Source organism: Benincasa hispida, chromosome 12 (genome assembly GCF_009727055.1).
Source record: "Benincasa hispida cultivar B227 chromosome 12, ASM972705v1, whole genome shotgun sequence".
NCBI lineage: Eukaryota > Viridiplantae > Streptophyta > Magnoliopsida > Cucurbitales > Cucurbitaceae > Benincasa > Benincasa hispida.
Window position 1 is genome coordinate 73,657,265 of NC_052360.1, and position 18,154 is coordinate 73,675,418.

General features: G+C 38.7%; 2 protein-coding genes across 4 annotated transcripts in view; one reads left to right on the plus strand and one right to left on the minus strand.

Annotated features, from left to right (window-relative positions):
* LOC120068264 (dynamin-related protein 5A) overlaps positions 1–15,366 on the plus strand; it is a 32,939-nt gene extending 17,573 nt beyond the window's left edge. For 2 of the 3 annotated variants that reach the window (XM_039019979.1, XM_039019980.1), the window contains 9 exons: positions 4,291–4,355; positions 4,520–4,714; positions 4,964–5,083; positions 5,977–6,047; positions 6,143–6,368; positions 12,986–13,036; positions 13,215–13,443; positions 13,662–13,801; positions 14,970–15,366. In XM_039019979.1, the coding sequence (XP_038875907.1) occupies positions 4,291–4,355; positions 4,520–4,714; positions 4,964–5,083; positions 5,977–6,047; positions 6,143–6,368; positions 12,986–13,036; positions 13,215–13,443; positions 13,662–13,801; positions 14,970–15,098 (1,226 nt within the window). In that variant the 3' untranslated portion in view covers positions 15,099–15,366. Of the gene's footprint in view, positions 1–4,290; positions 4,356–4,519; positions 4,715–4,963; positions 5,084–5,976; positions 6,048–6,142; positions 6,369–6,473; positions 6,603–12,985; positions 13,037–13,214; positions 13,444–13,661; positions 13,802–14,969 lie in introns of those variants that run through there. The other variant, XM_039019981.1, reaches the window with a different exon arrangement.
* LOC120068265 lies at positions 185–5,961 on the minus strand. Its single transcript, XM_039019982.1, has 2 exons — positions 5,337–5,961; positions 185–3,333 (listed from the first exon to the last, which is right to left on the minus strand). Exon 2 carries the CDS (start codon positions 3,110–3,112, stop codon positions 2,411–2,413), a length of 702 nt encoding a protein of 233 aa, XP_038875910.1. The 5' UTR covers positions 3,113–3,333; positions 5,337–5,961; the 3' UTR covers positions 185–2,410.
* Positions 15,367–18,154: the final 2,788 nt, after the last annotated feature.

The window sequence follows — 18,154 nt, forward strand, 5'->3', positions numbered from 1 at the left end:
CCATCATCCTCTTTTAGGTTCTTAAATAACCCAAATGCCCTCCCATTACTGAGTCATGGAATGTGTGTAATAAGGTAGGAATTAAGGCTGACGATTTCGACAACACTAACCTATTCTTGTACAATAGCCTCCCCTGCTCGAATGTGTATTTAGGATGATTGTTTGCATCTTGCTTCAGCTCCTCTATTATCTTTTGCAAAGATGGATCTTTATTTACTTCTTGTTGGATTAACTCTACATCTATGATATGATGGGTTGAAAACATGTTTATCTGTACTTCGTCTTTGACATCGTGCTCCAGTGTCTGTCTTCCTCGAGAGTGCATCAGTAGCTTTGTTATTGAGACCCAACTGGTATAAAATCTTGAAGTCATATCCCATCAACTTAGTCAGCCAATGTTGAAAATCGGGTTGTACTTCTCTCTATTCCAAAAGGTATTTCAGGGCTCGTTGATCAGAGATGACTGTGAATCTTCGCCCCAGTAAGTAATGTCTCCACTTTTGCACTGCCAGGACGACTGCCATGATCTCTCTTTCATACACTGATTTGGCCCGTTTGAGCACGGACCGATAGCGTCTGACTGAAATAAGCTATGGGCTGCGAGTCTTGACACTGCTCCTAATCCTATCCTCGAGGCATCTGTCTTGATCACGAATGGTTTCTCGAAATTTGGTAAAGCCAACACTGGTAATGTCGTCATAATCTTCAAAGCTTCAAAGGCATTTTCTGCTTCATTGTCCCACCTGAAGGCATTCTTATGTAGTTGCTGATGTAAAGGTTGGGCAATCTTCCCATAATTGGCCATAAACCTCTGATAATATCCGGTTAATCCCAGGTACCCTCGAAGTTCCCTTTGATTCTTTGGCAGACCACTCCAGCATTGCTTGTATTTTCTCCTTTTCTGCTTCTACTGCCTTGCTCTGAGATCCAATGCCCCAAATATTATATTTTTCGTTGTCCGAATATACACTTCTTTTCATTTACAAACAATCGGTTTTCCTTTAACACTCCAAAGACCATACCTAAATGTTTCACATGTGTGTCCCAATCTAGACTATATGTTAGAATGTTGTTAAAGAAAACCAACACATACCTCCGGAGGAAAGGTTTGAAGATCTAGTTCATCAAAGATTGGAATGTCGCAGGGGCATTTGTTAAGCCAAAGGGCATAAATAGGAAGTCGTAGTGCCCCTTATGTGTTCTGAATGCGGTTTTAGTAATGTCTTCCTCCCTCGTTCAGATCTGATGATAACCGGATCTCATCTAGCAGTTCTTCAATGACTAGCATGGGAAATTTGTCTGGTATGGTTGCCTTATTCAGTCTTCTAGTCCACGCAAAACTTCCATCCTCCACCCTTCTTTCTTAGTAATAATACTGGACTTGAAAATGGTGTATTGTTGGTTCGTACGATGATCCCCGTGGTCAACAAGTCATCCACCAATCGTTTGATTTCTTCCTTCTGAATGTGGGCGTATTTATATGGACGGACGTTAATCGAGTCCTGCGCTTATTTCTGAGTAATTCGGTGATCAACTCTCTTCTTGGGAGGTAGCCTCATTGGTGTCTGAAACAACATCTTGAATTTTTCCATTAGCTCCAGCACATATCTGTCCAGAGTCTTGGGTTCCCCTGTTTCTTCTCTGGCGTCTGCCTCATTGCTTTTGATTTCTAAGTTCTAAAATTCTATTAAGAATCCCTGATCCTCTTCTTCCCAGGTTTGCGTCAACATTTTCAAACTTACCTCCGCTTGAGTCAATGACGGATTTCCTTTAATAATTACTTTGGTTTCGCCCTTCGTGAAAGTCATTGTCATGTTAGGCTAGTCCACCCCATGTGTCCCATCGAATGCAGCCATAATAACCCTAGAATAACATTGACATTACCCATGTCCAATGGTAGGAAGTCTGCAGTCACTGTGACTGGAGGCAGAATGATACTAACCGCTTTACAAACTCCCTTCCCCCTTATTGCTATACTGTTACCGATTACTACCCATAATTTGAAGTCTTTGTCAAGGGTAATTTCAGCTGGGTGACTATACTCTGATGTATGAAGTTGTGGGTGGCACTGAATCGATCATTACCACCACTTCAACTCCCTTTAAAATTCCTTTCACCTTCATCATTTCGGGTGATGAGAAACCTAGGACGGTGTGTAGCGCAAGTTCCACGTTCTCCACTTCTCTGTTTTCCTCGTCTTTAACCTTTTCTATTTCGTACGCCACCTCTACTTCCCTAGCATCCTCCCCTGCAATCAACAACATCAGCTCGCGCTTCTCTTTCGACTTACACCGGTGACCAACAAAGTATTTTTCATCACAACGATAGCATAACGTTTTGTCCCTTTGTGATTGATACTCCGTGTCGGACAATCACTTCATCTCGGTGGGTTTCATTTCACCCCCCCTTTTTAAGGAATCGTCACGCTTTTCACCGTTCCTGCCTCTAGATATCGAGTCCCACTCTTTTGACTGCTCCCCTTTGTGGGCTTATAGAACCCCATCTGGGCCTGACTTGTTCTTGGGCCTCCTTTCTTCATTTCCTCCATAGACCATTGGATCATCAGATTGCGATCCTCTACCAGTTGGGCTTCCTGAATGTATTCTTCCAAGCCCACGGGGCTCCTACTAATCACCTCCGCTTTGATCGCTGGATGGAGCCCGTTAAGGAAAGCGGTCTCTAATATGTTTTTAGCCGCTTCTAGTATCGGAGCTGTCGTTATCTCGAATCTCTTCCGGTAATCAACTACCGTTTCCATCCTCAGGTTCCACAGTTGTGGTAGAAGGGTTCCTTCCACATATACGCGAGAACGATCTTGTAATCGTTCTTTGAATCCTTCCCAGCTTTCGAACTTTTGTCGATTGTTAGCCCAGCGATACCAGTCAACCTCATCTTGTCCAAAGCTAATTACCGATACTCGAATCTTCTCTTCATCGGTTAGCTCGTGCATCTCGAAGTATCTCTCAGCTTGAAATATCCACGCATCTGGATTTTCCCCGTTGAACACCGGCATCTCAATCTTCTTGTATCTTCCTTTTTCGAAACTTGCCACTAGCTCCTTCGTCTGAGATGAATCCACTGTCATCGGATTTATTTCCCCTCGAACTCTCATGAGGCCCCGAGTTAGTCTCTTTTCCTTTGCCCATCGACAACTCCTTCATGTCCCCCAAGAGCTTCTCCAGGGTCTTGTTCATGGCTAACAACATTTCCTTAATACTCTGCATCTCTTTCTCAGTCCCTTCCATTTGATCCTCTAGTTGTTTCTGAGCCATCGCGCATGTTCTTCCCAGATTTGAACGTGCTCTGATACCAAATGTTAGGTATCCGATTCATCTGCACAAGGAACATGAACACAAATATACCAAACGAACACTCAACGCTAGAAAATAGGGTATTAACTCACCCTAATATGATATATTGATGATAAAAGATAACAGCAATAGTCTTAAAATAGAAATATAAAAGACAACAATCTTAGAGAAAATAAGAAAGAAAATAAAGCTTCACTCGGCTTTTCGAGAGGCCGACTCTCCCACCAAAACCTTCACAAAAACCTTCCCTTCCCTTCCCTTCCCTTCCCTGGTCATTCCTTCAAATAAACCCTTCACTGGTCCCCATCCCTGTCTTCCCGTACCACGCCACCCTACGCGCCTCCAACGGTATTACTGGTCCCTTCTTCCTTTCCGTGGCTGGTCCCCTCTTCTCCTCCAATTTCCCTTCTTCCCATTTTGCCCTTCCCTTTCTTCCTTTCGTAAACCTTCATTATTGGAGGTCTTACAAGAAGATCGAGAGATGGCTTTCTTCTTAGGAAAATTGTGTTTTTCTTCTTACAAGCAGTTGTAGGAGACGATCACAGAGATTCTTCTTTATTCACCTTTTCGTGTAAAAGGATGTTTTTGTGGCATGTTGGGGCTTGATCCATTTTATGGGACCTTGGTGGGAGAGAAATAATAAAATCTTTCAGGTGAGGAAGAGATCTTATAGCGATATTTGGTTCTTTAATAGATTCTATGTTTCTCTTTGGACCTTGATGACGATCTTTTTGTTTACTTTGCTAGGTCTTGTTTTGTTGGATTGAAGCCTCTTTTGTAGTTTGTTGCCATACTCTCCATTTTTTGGGGCTTCTCTTTTTTGTATGCTTTTATTTTCTTCCCAATGAAATTTTGTTCTCATAATAAAGGAGAATAAATAAATTATTGAAGCTATTTGGATTTCGCTTGAGGGCTATTTTCTTTTGTGGCCATCTATATTTCCCCCCTTTTTGTGCTAGTTCATGAAATCAACTTTCAGGTGAGAGGACATTTGGAGTTTTGACAAAAATTGATCTTATGGACCAAGGGACCAATGCAGTTGATGTAAGTGTGGTGGCCTAAAATTTTAAATTTTTAATAGCAACTTGTCTATTACTGTGTATCTTGTTTAACATGCATGAAGTATTCCTCCTCCTCCTCCTCCTCCTTCTTTTTAATAATTTTTTAAAAATAATTTTTAATAATAAAAAACCCCTTTGGTTTTGCAGATCTTAGAAGGAAGAGCATATAAACTGCAGTTTCCTTGGATTGGTGTTGTCAATCGTTCACAAGCTGATATAAATAAAAGCGTTGATATGATTGCGGCTCGTCGTAGAGAGCGCGAATATTTTGCTACTTGTCCAGAGTATCAGCACATGGCCAGTAGGATGGGTTCTGAACATTTAGGGAAGATCCTTTCAAAGGTACAGAATTGCCCATGCAGGTTTAAATTTTCATTTTAATAATCACTCGATTTTTTTCCTTCTTTGTTTGTTATGTTTACAACAACATTTTCTATTAATTATTTCACTTTAATTTTCAAGGACAAAAAAGAATTAGAACATGTTTTTTTGTCTGCTGAACTGACAGTGAATCTTACCTATTCTGACATTTGCTAGCTAGTCTTGTTTGGATGACTAATTTGAAAAGCGTGGGTGGAAAAAAAATTTCAGCATCTGGAAACTGTCATCAAGTCTAGAATTCCAGGCCTTCAGTCTCTTATTAACAAAACTATTGCTGAATTGGAGGCAGAGTTGAGTCGTCTTGGAAGATCTATTGCTACTGATACTGGAGTAAGCATTAAAATCGTCTACTTTTTACAGTTTTGATTTCTTTGAAGCCAGTTTTTGCTGCAACGTATTAACACATCAACAAGTGTCTGGTAGATGTGTTTTGGGGGGGGGGGGGGGGGTGTTATTTGTTAAAGAAAGTTACATGTCACTGAATATTCGAAGATGAAAAGAAGAATGAGAAGAATAAAAAGAAAAAGGATAAATGAAAGAAAAACCTATTAGTTTTACGAGGCATTAAGGAACATAAACATACCTGAAGGCTTATGCTTAGCTGCCTTCTTAAGAGACCAGAGGGTTTTCATCTGCCATACCAAGTTTGCATGCTTTTTTTTTTACTTTTAAAGAATAAAAAAGATATAATTTTCTTCAATTTTATAAAAGCATTATTTATGCGAAATTTTCCACTCCATAGTTTCTCAACTGGAAGAATAAATTCATTCCACTAAACATACCTAAAGTTGCATTTTCCCGTCTCTTTCTCTTCTCTTCTCTCTCTCTCTCTCTCTCTCTTATTTTTTCCTCTTTTCATGAACTTAAAGAAAAAATATCACAAAAAACAAAAAAGGAATGGTGTTGCCATTTTTCTTGCACTATTTCAACTGGGAAGGTTTCCTCGGACCATTTGATGGACGCCTGTAAGTGTAAACAGAAGTGATTTCCAATAGTTTTAAAGGGAGATTCACTATAAAATTTAATTCTCTTTCATAAAACTCAAACATAATGGAAAGGCTAGAGGAATTTATGAGAACATGTACGAAAGAATAATCACGAATATACTAATTCCAAAATCAAAAAATAAACATTAGCGGGGAAGAATTATATTGCATTTACAAACTATTGTGTAGTATTAAGCACTTGTAACGTTGCACTCTCTCCAATCTCTCCCAATGCAGGGAAAATTATATATGGTCATGGAAATTTCTCGCACATTCGATCAGATATTTAAAGAACATCTAGATGGCGTGTATGTATATGTGATGCTTCATTGCTTATCCTATTTTTATCAGTAGTTAATCATATCCAGAATGATTGCCTTTCCAATTGTGTTTGATTCTCTAGACGCCCAGGTGGAGACAAGATTTATTCTGTGTTTGACAATCAGTTCCCGGCTTCATTAAAGAGATTGCATTTTGACAAGCATCTTTCCATGGAAAATGTTCGAAAGATAATAACTGAAGCAGATGGATATCAGCCTCATTTAATTGCACCTGAACAAGGGTATCGCCGGCTTGTTGAATCTTCCTTGGTAACCATTAGAGGTCCTGCAGAGGCAGCTGTAGATGCGGTAACACTTTTTATTGCTCATCATAACTAAAATGAGGAACCAACCAACCATATATCTTTTTCTAACATTTTTTCCCACCTGAAAAATGCATCACATGGTTCGAAGTATTATGCAAACCAACTCCAGAGGATCTTGTGATGAATTGAGGGTCATGGCTTAGAATGATATTGTTGATCCATACAAAAATAGATAAGGGGGAGTATCTATTTTTTCAAGTACTTTCAAAATTTCAGTAGTTATGCAATTAGTTAGTATTTTTATTGACTAAATGTTATAACCTTTTTAGTTCAATGGAGATGTTCACTAATCAAGAATAGGCAACAGTAATTTTCAGTTGCAATGCTGCATGGGACAAAAATTAAAATTACTGAACAAATTCCTACATCAAGTAGTAATATAATAAGCTATATTATTCACGTCTACGAACTATTTTATTTTACATGGATACATAGATAGCCATTTTCATTTTATCGAGGCATGATATTCCTTTTCCTTATTGGCCAGTTTATATATGATATGTTTAGGTATCAGGAGACAACTAAACTGACTCATTCTCCAAATTGAGTTGCATTTTCATTTTTTTACTTAATTTAAATAATACATGATGAAAAAGGGAAAGAGAAACAACACACAATTTACGTGGAAAACCCTAGAATAGGGAGAAAAAACCACGATATAGTATTTTTCTTATTATTTTCCGATACACAAAATACAGAGGAACAAAACATATAAATAGACAATAGAAAACCCTAGGGGCCTACAAAATTACATAAATACCCCTATGTCAATAACCTTATTTCTCCCTCTCAAGTTGGGGCATAGATATCAACAAGACCCAATTTGCTTATACAATAATCAAAGTTCTGTCTGAGTAACCCTTTTGTGAGCACATCTACAACTTGTTGATTTGAGGGAATATGAGGAATGCATATGTTTCCACTGTCTAGCCTCTCTTTGATGAAATATCTATCAATCTCAACATGTTTGGTTCTGTCATGCTGAACTGGGTTGTTTGCAATATTGATTGCTGCTTTATTGTCACAAAACAATTTCATTGGAAGCTCGCTTTCTTGGTGGAGATCAGATAACACTTTCTTCAACCATATTTCTTCACATATTCCCAAGCTCATGGCCCTATACTCAACCTCAACGCTACTTCTGGCAACAATTCCCTGTTTCTTACTTCTCCAGGTGACAAGATTACCCCAGACAAAAGTACAATACCTAGATGTCGACTTTCTATCAACAACAGAACCTGCCCAGTCAGAGTCGGTATAGCCTTCAATAGAACGTTTATTGGACTTTCTGAACATCAATTCCTTACCAAGAGTTCCTTTAAAGTACCGAAGGATACGTTCGAGAGCTGTCATATGATCCTCATAGGGAGGCTGCATAAACTGACTAACCACACTTACTACATAAGAAATATCAGGCCGTGTATGGGATAAGTAGATCAACTTCCCAACTAACCGCTGATACCTTCCTTTATTAACAGGAACTCGGTTATTAGTCTCACCAAGCTTAGCATTATACTCCACGGGTGTGTCAATAGGTTTACACCCAGTCATGCCTGTTTCTTTTAGTAAGTCCAGTGTATACTTCCTTTGAGAAATTGAGATACCTTCCTTTGATCGAGCCACTTCCATTCCAAGAAAGTATCTTAACTTACCAAGATCTTTGATTTCAAACTCTTCGGCCATCTTTATTTTAAGCTTCGCAATCTCAGCATCATCGTCTCCGGATAGAATAATATCATCAATATAGATAATTAGAACTGCAACTTTCCCTGAACTTGACCTTAAATAGAGTATGATCAGATTGACCTTGAATATATATCCCTGTGCTTTCACAAAGGTGGTGAACCGGTCAAACCAAGCCCTCGGAGACTATTTCAACCCATATAACAACTTCCTCAGTCTGCACACCCTATTTTAAACTGACTCTCGAATCTAGGAGGAGGGCTCATATAGCCTCTTCAAGCTCCCCATTTAGGAAAACATTTTTAACATCAAGTTGGTACAGGGGCCAATCTTTATTAACAGCAACAGATAAAAGCACCCGGATAGTGTTGAGTTTAGCCACGGAAGAGAAGGTCTCTGAATAATCTACTCCAAAAGTCTGAGTAAAGCCTTTGGCTATAAGTCTGGCCTTGTATCGGTCAATTGTCCCATCCGACTTGTACTTTATAGTAAACACACATTTGTACCCAACAGTTTTATGCCCTTCAGGCAGAACAACCTGGTCCCAAGTTTCATTTTTCTCGAGAGCTTTCATTTCTTCCAAAACATCAGATCTCCATTCTGGATTTTCCATAGCAACACATGCAATTTGGGACTATCACAGTGTGTCCAGACTAGTAGTAAGAGCTTTGAACTCGGGTGACAGATTACTATATGTCATGTAGCTATGCATAGGATACTTAGTGCAGGAACGAGTGCCTTTCCTCAAGGCTATAGGAAGATCAAGGGAAGTATCACGACACCTTTTCAGGTCTCTCACAGTGGTCAGCTATCTGCTTATCAGTAGACTCAGAACCATCCTCTACATTATCATCTCTTTTATTATAATTCTCTGTTGTTTCCTCATTAGTCTGGTTAGGTTCAGTATCACATGTTTCCTCTCCTTTTTCTTTCCTGCAATTGTCAATCTCCACACAAGTATCAATATCATTAGTTTTAGGAGCACACGTACCTGGATCTGATGCAAGGCCTGACTCATGGACCGAATCCGGCGGTTCAACAGGCGACACTACTTCCTTCCTAAGATTCTTCCTATAGTAAGTTATCCACGGGACCGGGTTAGTAGAAAGGATTGGACCAACATGTTCGGAAATAGGAATAGGGTTTAACTTTAAGGGAACAACATAGGAGGAGGACCAGTTAGTCTTTTCACTAAGGTTCTCCCCCTGAAGATGACTAATAGGAAAGAAAGGCTGGTCCTTGAGAAAGGTAATGTCCATGGACACAAAATATTTACGAGAAGATGGTTGGTAGCACTTATACTCACCTTGATGGAGAGGATACCCAACAAAGACACATTTCTCAGCACGAGGAGCAAATTTCGTACGATTTGGACCGTGGGAATGAACGAAGGCAACACACTCGAAAACCCGGAGAGGAACATCGGAGATTAACCGAGTGGTAGGATAAGACTCTTTAAACAAATCCAAGGGATTATGAAAGTTAAGAACTCGAGAAGGCAAGCGATTTATGAGATGGGCAGCAGTAAGGATAGCATCCCTCCATAGGTAGGACGGAAGGGTGGCAGACAACATTAAGGACTGGGCAACCTCCACCAAATGACGATTTTTGCGCTCGGCAACTCCATTCTGTTGAGGAGTATAGGCACACGAGCTCTGGTGGATAATCCTTTTTAAATCAAGAAAGTCCCGGAAATCAGTATTAAAGAACTCTCACCCGTTATCACTCCGCAAAATCCCAATATTTGCATTGAATTGAGTTTCCACAGTGGTATAAAATTGTTGGAAGACAGATGACACTTCAGACTTGTCAGTGAGAAGGAAGACTCTAGTAAGATGGGTATGGTCATCTATAAAGGTGACAAACCAACGTTTACCAGTGGAGGTAGTAGTCGGGGAAGGTCCCCTATGAACCAAAGTAAAAGGACTGGAAGATGTGTAGGGTTGAGAATGAAAAGAGACACAACTTTGTTTGGCACGAATGCACACATCACAATTTAAAGAAGAAATATTAACATTATGGAATAAATGCGGAAACAAATACTTCATATATTGAAAATTTGGATATTCTAAACGAAAATGCCATAACATAAAGTCATTCTCAGAAGTAAAAAAATTTAAAGACATAAACCCAGTCCTAGAATCATCCCTAGAGGAAGCATCATCAGTGAGGTAGTAGAGCCTCTATCGTGCCGAGCAGTGCCAATTGTCATCCCCAATCTCAGATCCTGAAACAAAACAGCATCTGGTGAAAAAATAGCTTTACAGTTCAGATCCCTCATAATTCTACTGACAGATAACAGATTATAAGAAATATTAGGCACATGTAAAGCATCACGCAAGACTAATCCCTCAAACAGGGAAATATGGCCCTTTCCTGATAGGGGCAAAGGACCCATTTGCAATTCTAAAGCGTTCATTCCCCGCACTAGGATAATCAGAGACAAATAATTCTGAAGAACCAGTAAGGTGATCTGAGTCTACTATCCAGGGTTTTCTTACCATTAATGCTAAGAAGGCTAAAGGACTAAAACGTACCTGACTGAGCAATAGCACTAACCCCAACTGCACTCAAATTCTTTTTACTGTCAGCTAATGATTGTTGCTGGATCGTTTCATTTGCGAAGTCACTAACAAGTGCACGACCAGAATTTGATTTGTCATTAGACTGACATCACCAATTGTTTGGGGGTTTCCATGTAACTTCCAGCACTGGTCCTTAGTATGCCACGGTTTCTTACAATGCTCACAGACCGGAGGGGTTTTTTTATCACCATCAGCACTGGATGACTTTGTAACAAACGCAGCCGCATCAATCGAGGCACTGACCGGATTGTTCATGGCACAGGATCTATCCTCTAACCGTATCTCTGAACACACTTCTCTGAGAGAAGGAGTATGGCATTGGCCCAAAATTCGACTTCGAACGCCATCAAACTTAGAGTTTAATCTAGCCAGGAACACATAGACACGATCTGCTTCTTCAAGTTTTAGGTGTTGAGCCCCATCTTGAGCATAATTCCAAACAATTTCTCGACACAAGTCCATTTCTTGCCAGAGTAGAGATAGTTTATTATAGTAGGAAGTAACATCCATGGTTCCTTGTTTGCACTCGTGGACCTGCTTGTGAAGAGTGTACAAGCGAGAAGCATTATGTCTTTTTGAGTAGAGATCTCGAGCAGCTTCCCAAATATCCTTGGCAGTTGTAGCATATAATAACGGTCTACCAATCTAGGGTTCCATACTGTTAACAAGAACGGAACGAAGTAAGGAATCTTTCCTTTTCCAGATGCGTTCTTGAGGATCGCCTGGGTCTGGCTTTGGTATCTCTCCTGTCAAGTACCCAAATTTGTGGCGTTCCTCCAAGGCCATTCTGATTCATTGGGACCAGGAGAAGTAATTCTGGCCATTTAATTTTTCCCAATAAGGATCCCTATAAAATTTCCCATCGAGCCAGTCAAACAAGTTATGTTAGGAACAACAGAGAGAGAATTTACCGGATTTCCTGAGTAAATTGGCGGATTAGCAGAAAAGTCAGATTGAACAATCTGTGGGTTCGTGCCAAGAACTGTTCCGAAGTCTGCAATCTGCTGTTGAACACCTGCAATTTGCTGTTGGAGATGGGCGAGACAACGTTGAACCTCATTAGAACCATGGGCCCCACCACTACTGTTTGGTATAGGGAAAGAATAGGTTGTCATAGACGGCTAGAAGTCAGCCGTGCTTTGATCCTCGGCTGGAGCAACCACGATCCGGGACTGTGGATGGCCTGGAGTTTGGGATGGTCACCACCGGCAGCTGCGGCTGGAAGAAGGCAGCTCCAGTTCGTGGGTTTTGTTCGACGACCATCGTCGGCGCGGGAGGGAGTTGCGATCGCCGGCTGTTATCGGGCTCGAGCTAGTATCGATTGGTGGCTGCTCCAATCTAGGACGAACCGGCAGAGGTTCCTTCGCGTGGCTACTGGACAGAAACGGCCGTACCTAGGCTTACGACTGAAATCAATTTAGGCAGCCCGGCTTGGAGATAACGTTCGACGGCTGCTTGAATGGCCGTTGTAATTTTGACACTTGTGGATCCGTCAATTCCCATGGAGACCAGTGAAGATGACTGTGATTGATTCTCATCTATGGCGGCTAGGATTTTGTCGTCTTGCTCTAATACCATGATGAAAAAGGGAAAGAGAAACAACACACAATTTACGTGGAAACCCTAGAACAGGGAGAAAAAACCACGATATAGTCTTTTTCTTATTATTTTTCGATACACAAAATACAGAGGAACAGAACATATAAATAAACAGTAGGAAACCATAGGGGCCTACAAAATTACATAAATGCCCCTAGGTCAATAACCCTATTTTTCAACAATACATGCAAACAATTTTAGGAAAAAATGTACTTTTGGTTTCTGAGGTTTGAGATTGATGTCTATCTGGTGTCCTTGAAGTTTTAAAAGAGACAATGTAGTCTCTCAGATTTGGAAAACCCTAATCATCAACATATATCATGATGTGGATTAGCTCAATTTTATTTGATTATGTGGCAAATAAACTTAAAATATTAATTTTTCTTTTAAAAAACAGTTAACATAATTTAAATAATTTTAAATATTCCAAAATTCTCTTCATCTTCTAAGTGCCCTAGGCGTCACTGTTTATTTCTAGTAGTCCGCCAGCTGCCTGCCATGCTCATGAAACGATCTTCTTTGCTGATGGCTGATGAAGTTTTAATGCTAAAATGAATCCAAATGGATAAATAACTTAGTTTTCCTTGAAACTGTCCCTGGTTTAAAAAATAGTTTTAAACCAATACCATGGACAGACATTTTCTCTTAAATAAATAAGTTATTATTTAATTTAACTAATATACATAAATACCTGTTCGTGGTTGCTTTTTCTCATCTATGTTTATTACTGCAGGTTTTTTCTATTCTTAAGGAGTTAGTTCAGAAGTCAGTCAGTGAGACTATGGTAAGTGAATATAAGTGTGGTACTTTCATGGTCATTATAACTTTTCACTACTGATGGTCTCAGTTGGCCATCATTATTTTTCTTGATGAGTTCTCTCTCTCCCCCCAAACTCTGAGTCTCCAACCTTGCCAGTTATTAATATAAATGACTGACGGTTTTCTTCTCTTTCTTTGTTCAGGAGTTAAAGCAATATCCTACCTTGAGAGCAGAGGTTTTGAAGGCAGCTATTGACTCATTAGAGAGGATGAAGGAAGAAAGCAAGAGAGCCACCTTACAGCTAGTGGATATGGAATGTGGTTACTTAACTGTCGAATTTTTTCGCAAGCTTCCTCAAGATGTTGAAAAGGGTGGAAATCCAACACATTCTATTTTTGATAGATATAATGATTCATATCTCCGGCGAGTTGGTAAGCAGAACTACCAACTTTTTTTTTCCTGTTTAGCAACATACTAGACATTCCCCCTCAATCATAAACGGAAGATGAATATAAAGTATTTTGGGCACCACGTGTTTATAACATATGGTCTTTTTAAAATGTGACATCAAATCATTGTGGACTGAAGGCTTTAATGAACTTAGAGTAGTTCTGTTTGGTGGCAATTAAGGTTTGCCCCTTCTTTACAGGATCCACAGTATTGTCCTATGTCAATATGGTTTGTGGGACTCTGAGGAATTCTATTCCAAAATCAATAGTATATTGTCAAGTCCGGGAGGCCAAACGCAGTTTGCTTGATCATTTCTTCGCAGAATTGGGTACAAAGGAGGTAAGAAACTCTCCATCATCTCTCTTCACGTGAAATAGAAAATAAATAAAGGGTTTACAATTACAATTTTAGTCCATCCACTTTTAACTACTTAACTCTTTCTTCTTTTCTAGTTGCTCCCCACGTAGTTATTATCTTATCAGATGTGAGATGTCTAGGTATTAAGAAAAGTAGTAGAAATCCATCACGGCAAGTTATATTGATAGATGTGGCCAATGGACTCAACGATGTGACATTTTGTTTTAATGGAAGTTTAGGAAGTGTCACATTGGTCGGGAACATAAATTTGAGCTAGATTGGCAGGAATTGTTTTAGTTGGAAAATAAAAAAAGTAGGAAAAAAAACGAAGAACTAGTCTTATTTTGGAGTGCCACAAATATATTTTAAAAAGTTCATGGTGGCAAGTTATAGAAGGCTCCTTAGATGTGGCAATTTCGTTTAGAGTGTAGCCATAGATAACTGTTGCATAGGATTTTTGTCGATGAAAGCATGGTAAATACAAGCCTAGTTTATTTCTTTGAGGTTAGATCTAAGCCTTATTCTTTCTTTAACGTAGTTTAAAATTAAAGGTTCAATTTTGTCTTTCTAGGGGTTTTTTTTTTAAAAATTATTATTTTTTATTTAAAATGTTGTTTTTATTAGTGGTTATTGATTCAACTTCATTCTTCTACCTATATAAGGCTAAACTTTCATGTCAAGTTTGTATAACCATTTTGTTTTGCTTCAATTAGAAGTTAGAAGTGTTCATTAATCTATTGAATTTCCACTCTTTCATTGATCATTTTGTTTTAAATCTCAAAATAAGGAGGTTGGGTTTTTAATCTTTTTAAGTTTATTTCTTTGAGGTTCGACTTAAAGTACCAACTCTTTTTCTCAACTGTATTTGAGTTTCCATTTTTAACGTTTGCCTCGAATTAAATTGTAAGTGAGTAATCATTAATTAGAGCTCACCATTGTACCAATATATAAGAGTAGACTTCCATGTAAAGTTTGTATCCACCACTTCTCATTTAAGGATTTCACTCTCATTTTCCCATTTCTTCTCTCTGTTCAATAAACATTGGATTTTTTATTATTGCTTCCGCGATATTTTTACCTTTTATGTTTTCCCAACTTAGTTTTTTTTATTTATTTATTTTTTTTTTTTTGGTTGCTTTTATCTGAACAGTCGAAACAATTAGGAAAATTGTTGGATGAGGATCCTGCCATCATGCAACGACGAACATCAATAGCAAAGAGGTTGGAATTGTATAGAAGTGCTCAAGCCGAGATTGATGCAGTTGCTTGGGCTAAGTAGAGAAATTATCACCGGAACACGAAGTATGGTTACTACAAACACTCATTATTTTGATTGTTTATTCTTTATATCTATTCATAAAGGCAAATATCTTCCTAATTTTCTTGCTTTCTAATTTGGAACTTGATAAATTTGGTATTAGGTGAGATAAGCTTTACCTTCAATTTTGTTAGCAAAAGAGTATAGACTCAATGTGTGGGTATCTGTTACTAGGTCAAGATTACAATTCATAAATTTGTTCTGTTTCCAAGAGTCATTATTACACTTAGGCCATATTTACCAATTCGTAATAGAACTCCATTGATAGGTTAATCGTAATGGACTAGAATCGTAAATATAATTGCATTGCTTTTGATGATGTTTACTTAGAATTATGAATTTGGCATATTTACTATTGTCGTCACTGTTACCACTTGACCCTGAACGGTAATGGTAGTAGGTAATAATAAATGTGACAAATGCATAATTCTCATACGATAACGTAATTTCGAAATGCAAGCAGATTGATCATCCTCCGCTCATCAATCATTTTGCATTTTTTATTACAAATTAGGCAATGGGCCCCACGTGTCAGTATGTATGGAACACAGGTGGTGTGAAACCAAAAATCTAATATTTTGAATCAATGAATCTCTCCTCAAAATGAAGGAAAATGTTTTATTTATAGAGAAAGATTACAAATTTGTTCAAAACTAACAAACTAACTATAGCTAATTAAAGAATTAAGCCTTCTAGTTACATCAAATCCACCCCCTCAAGATTGGACTCGTCCGCGAGGCAATTAGGATGCTAAATGGAAGTTGTCCGGAGCAAAATAAGGCTTCAAGTCAGCCACGTTGAATATTGGATTAATGTGCAAATCTGTTGGTAATTCAATGCAGTATGTATTGGTGCCATATTTCTCTAATACTTGAAATAGTCCAAGTTGTCTATCTTTCAATTTGTTGTACGTACCAGTAGGAAATCGAGCTTTGCATAGGTGGATCATTACTAGGTCTCCTACCTCAAAATTCACTTCTCTTCTAAACTTGTCTCTAGCTTCTTTGTAAGACAAGGTAGTTTTCTCCAAATGATCATGGACTTCTTGATGAAGTTTATTCTTTCAGCCATACTTTCAGCCTTAATGCTAACATCCACTATAGAAGGCAAGTTAGCAAGGTCAAAAGTTAATCTTGGAGTTCTGGTGTATACAACTTCAAAGGGGCATCTTCCTGTTGATCTATTCTTCATATTATTAAAGGCAAACTCTGCTTGGGCAAGAGACAAATCCCATTGTTTCGGTTTTGAGTTACTTAGATAACGTATAAGATTTCCCAATGTTCTGTTGGTAACTTCTATCTGCCCATCAGTTTAAGGGTGTAAGGTAGTGCTAAATTTCAATGTTGTATCAAACTTCTTCCATAGTGTACGCCAAAAATGGCTAAGGAATTTGGCATCCCTATCAGATACAATGGACTTGGGCACTCCATGAAGTCGAACAATCTCTTTAAAGAAGAGATTGGCTATATAAACTGCATCATTTGTCTTTTTGCAAGCAAGAAAGTGAGTCATTTTACTGAAACGGTCCACTATCACCATTACTGCATCATACCCCCCTTGGGTTTTTGGAAGACCAAGTACAAAGTCAGCTGATAAGTCTTCCCAAATGGTTGTGGGAATAGGTAATGATGAATATAGACCCGCATTAGTGCTTGTGCCTTTTGATTTTTGACAAATAGAACATCTCTTAATAAAGTTATTTGTGTCCTTCCGAATTTATGGCCAATAAAACCGAGCAGTCACTAGTTCAAAAGTTTTATTTTGACCAAAATGTTCAGCCAATCCTCCCGAGAATGCTTCTTTTAGAAGAGCTTCTCGAAGGGAAGTGTGTGGAATACACAATTGCTCTCCCTTGAATAAGAAACCATCCACTCTATGAAAATCATTAGTCTTTATAAAGTGGGTGCAATTATGTCATATCTCAGCAAAATCAACATCTTCTTTATATAAGCATGAGAGATGAGAGAAAGCAGTTACTTTGGTGGCTAAGATAGTAAGGAGAGAATTCTTTCGACTTAGAGCATCCGCTACTTTATTCTCCTTGCCTAATTGGTGTTTGATCACAAAGTCAAACCTTTAAATGAAGGAAATCCACCGTGCATGCATACGACTTATATTCTTTTGAGATTGTAGGTACTTCAACAAAAAGTGATCCGTCATCAAGAGAAATTCTTTAGAAAGAAGATAGTGCTTCCATAGTTTCAAAGCTCTTACAAGAGCATACAATTCTTGTTCATAAGTACTCTAATTCTGCCTGGAATTACTGAGTTTTTCACTAAAGAACTCAATAGGGTGCCCTTGCTGTGATAATACAGCTCTAATGCCCACTCCACAGGCATCCACGACTACTTTAAATGGTAAAGAGAAGTCTGGTAGCTTAAGAACAGGGCTGGAACTCAACTTTCCTTTGATACATTCAAAGCTACTGTGTTGTTTCTCTCCTAAATGGAAACTGCCTTTCTTTAGACAATTAGTAATAGGTGCTACGATAGAGCTGAAATCCTTGATAAATTTTCTGTAAAATGAAGCTAAACCAAAGAAGGTTTGAATGTCTTTTATCGAGCATGGAGTTGGCCATTGGGTAATAGCTTCAATCTTCTTTGGATCAACTTTAATTTGATTGTGACCAATTAAGAAGCCAAGAAATATAATTTCCAACAAGACATTTCTTATGATTGATATAGAGCTTGTCGGTTGTTAATGCTTGAAAAAGGCTTCGAAGGTGCTGTAAATGCTCCTCGATGTTCCTGCTATACACCAAAATATCGTCAAAGTATACTAGATAAATTTGTTAAGGAAAGGATGAAGTACTTGATTCATGAGTCTCATGAAAGTGCTTGGGGCATTTGATAGCCCAAAGGGCATGACTAGCCATTCGAACAATCCTTCATTGGTCTTGAAAGTCGTCTTCCATTCATCACCCGGTCGTATTCTTATTTGGTGGTATCCACTCTTCAAATCCACCTTAGAAAAGATCAATGCCCCTCCAAGTTGGTCAAGTAGAGATCACTTATACG

What these genes read in the sequence shown, in the direction of transcription:
- LOC120068265 (XM_039019982.1), bottom strand. Translation starts at nt 3,112, where the DNA reads ATGAGAGTTCGAGGGGAAATAAATCCGATGACAGTGGATTCATCTCAG.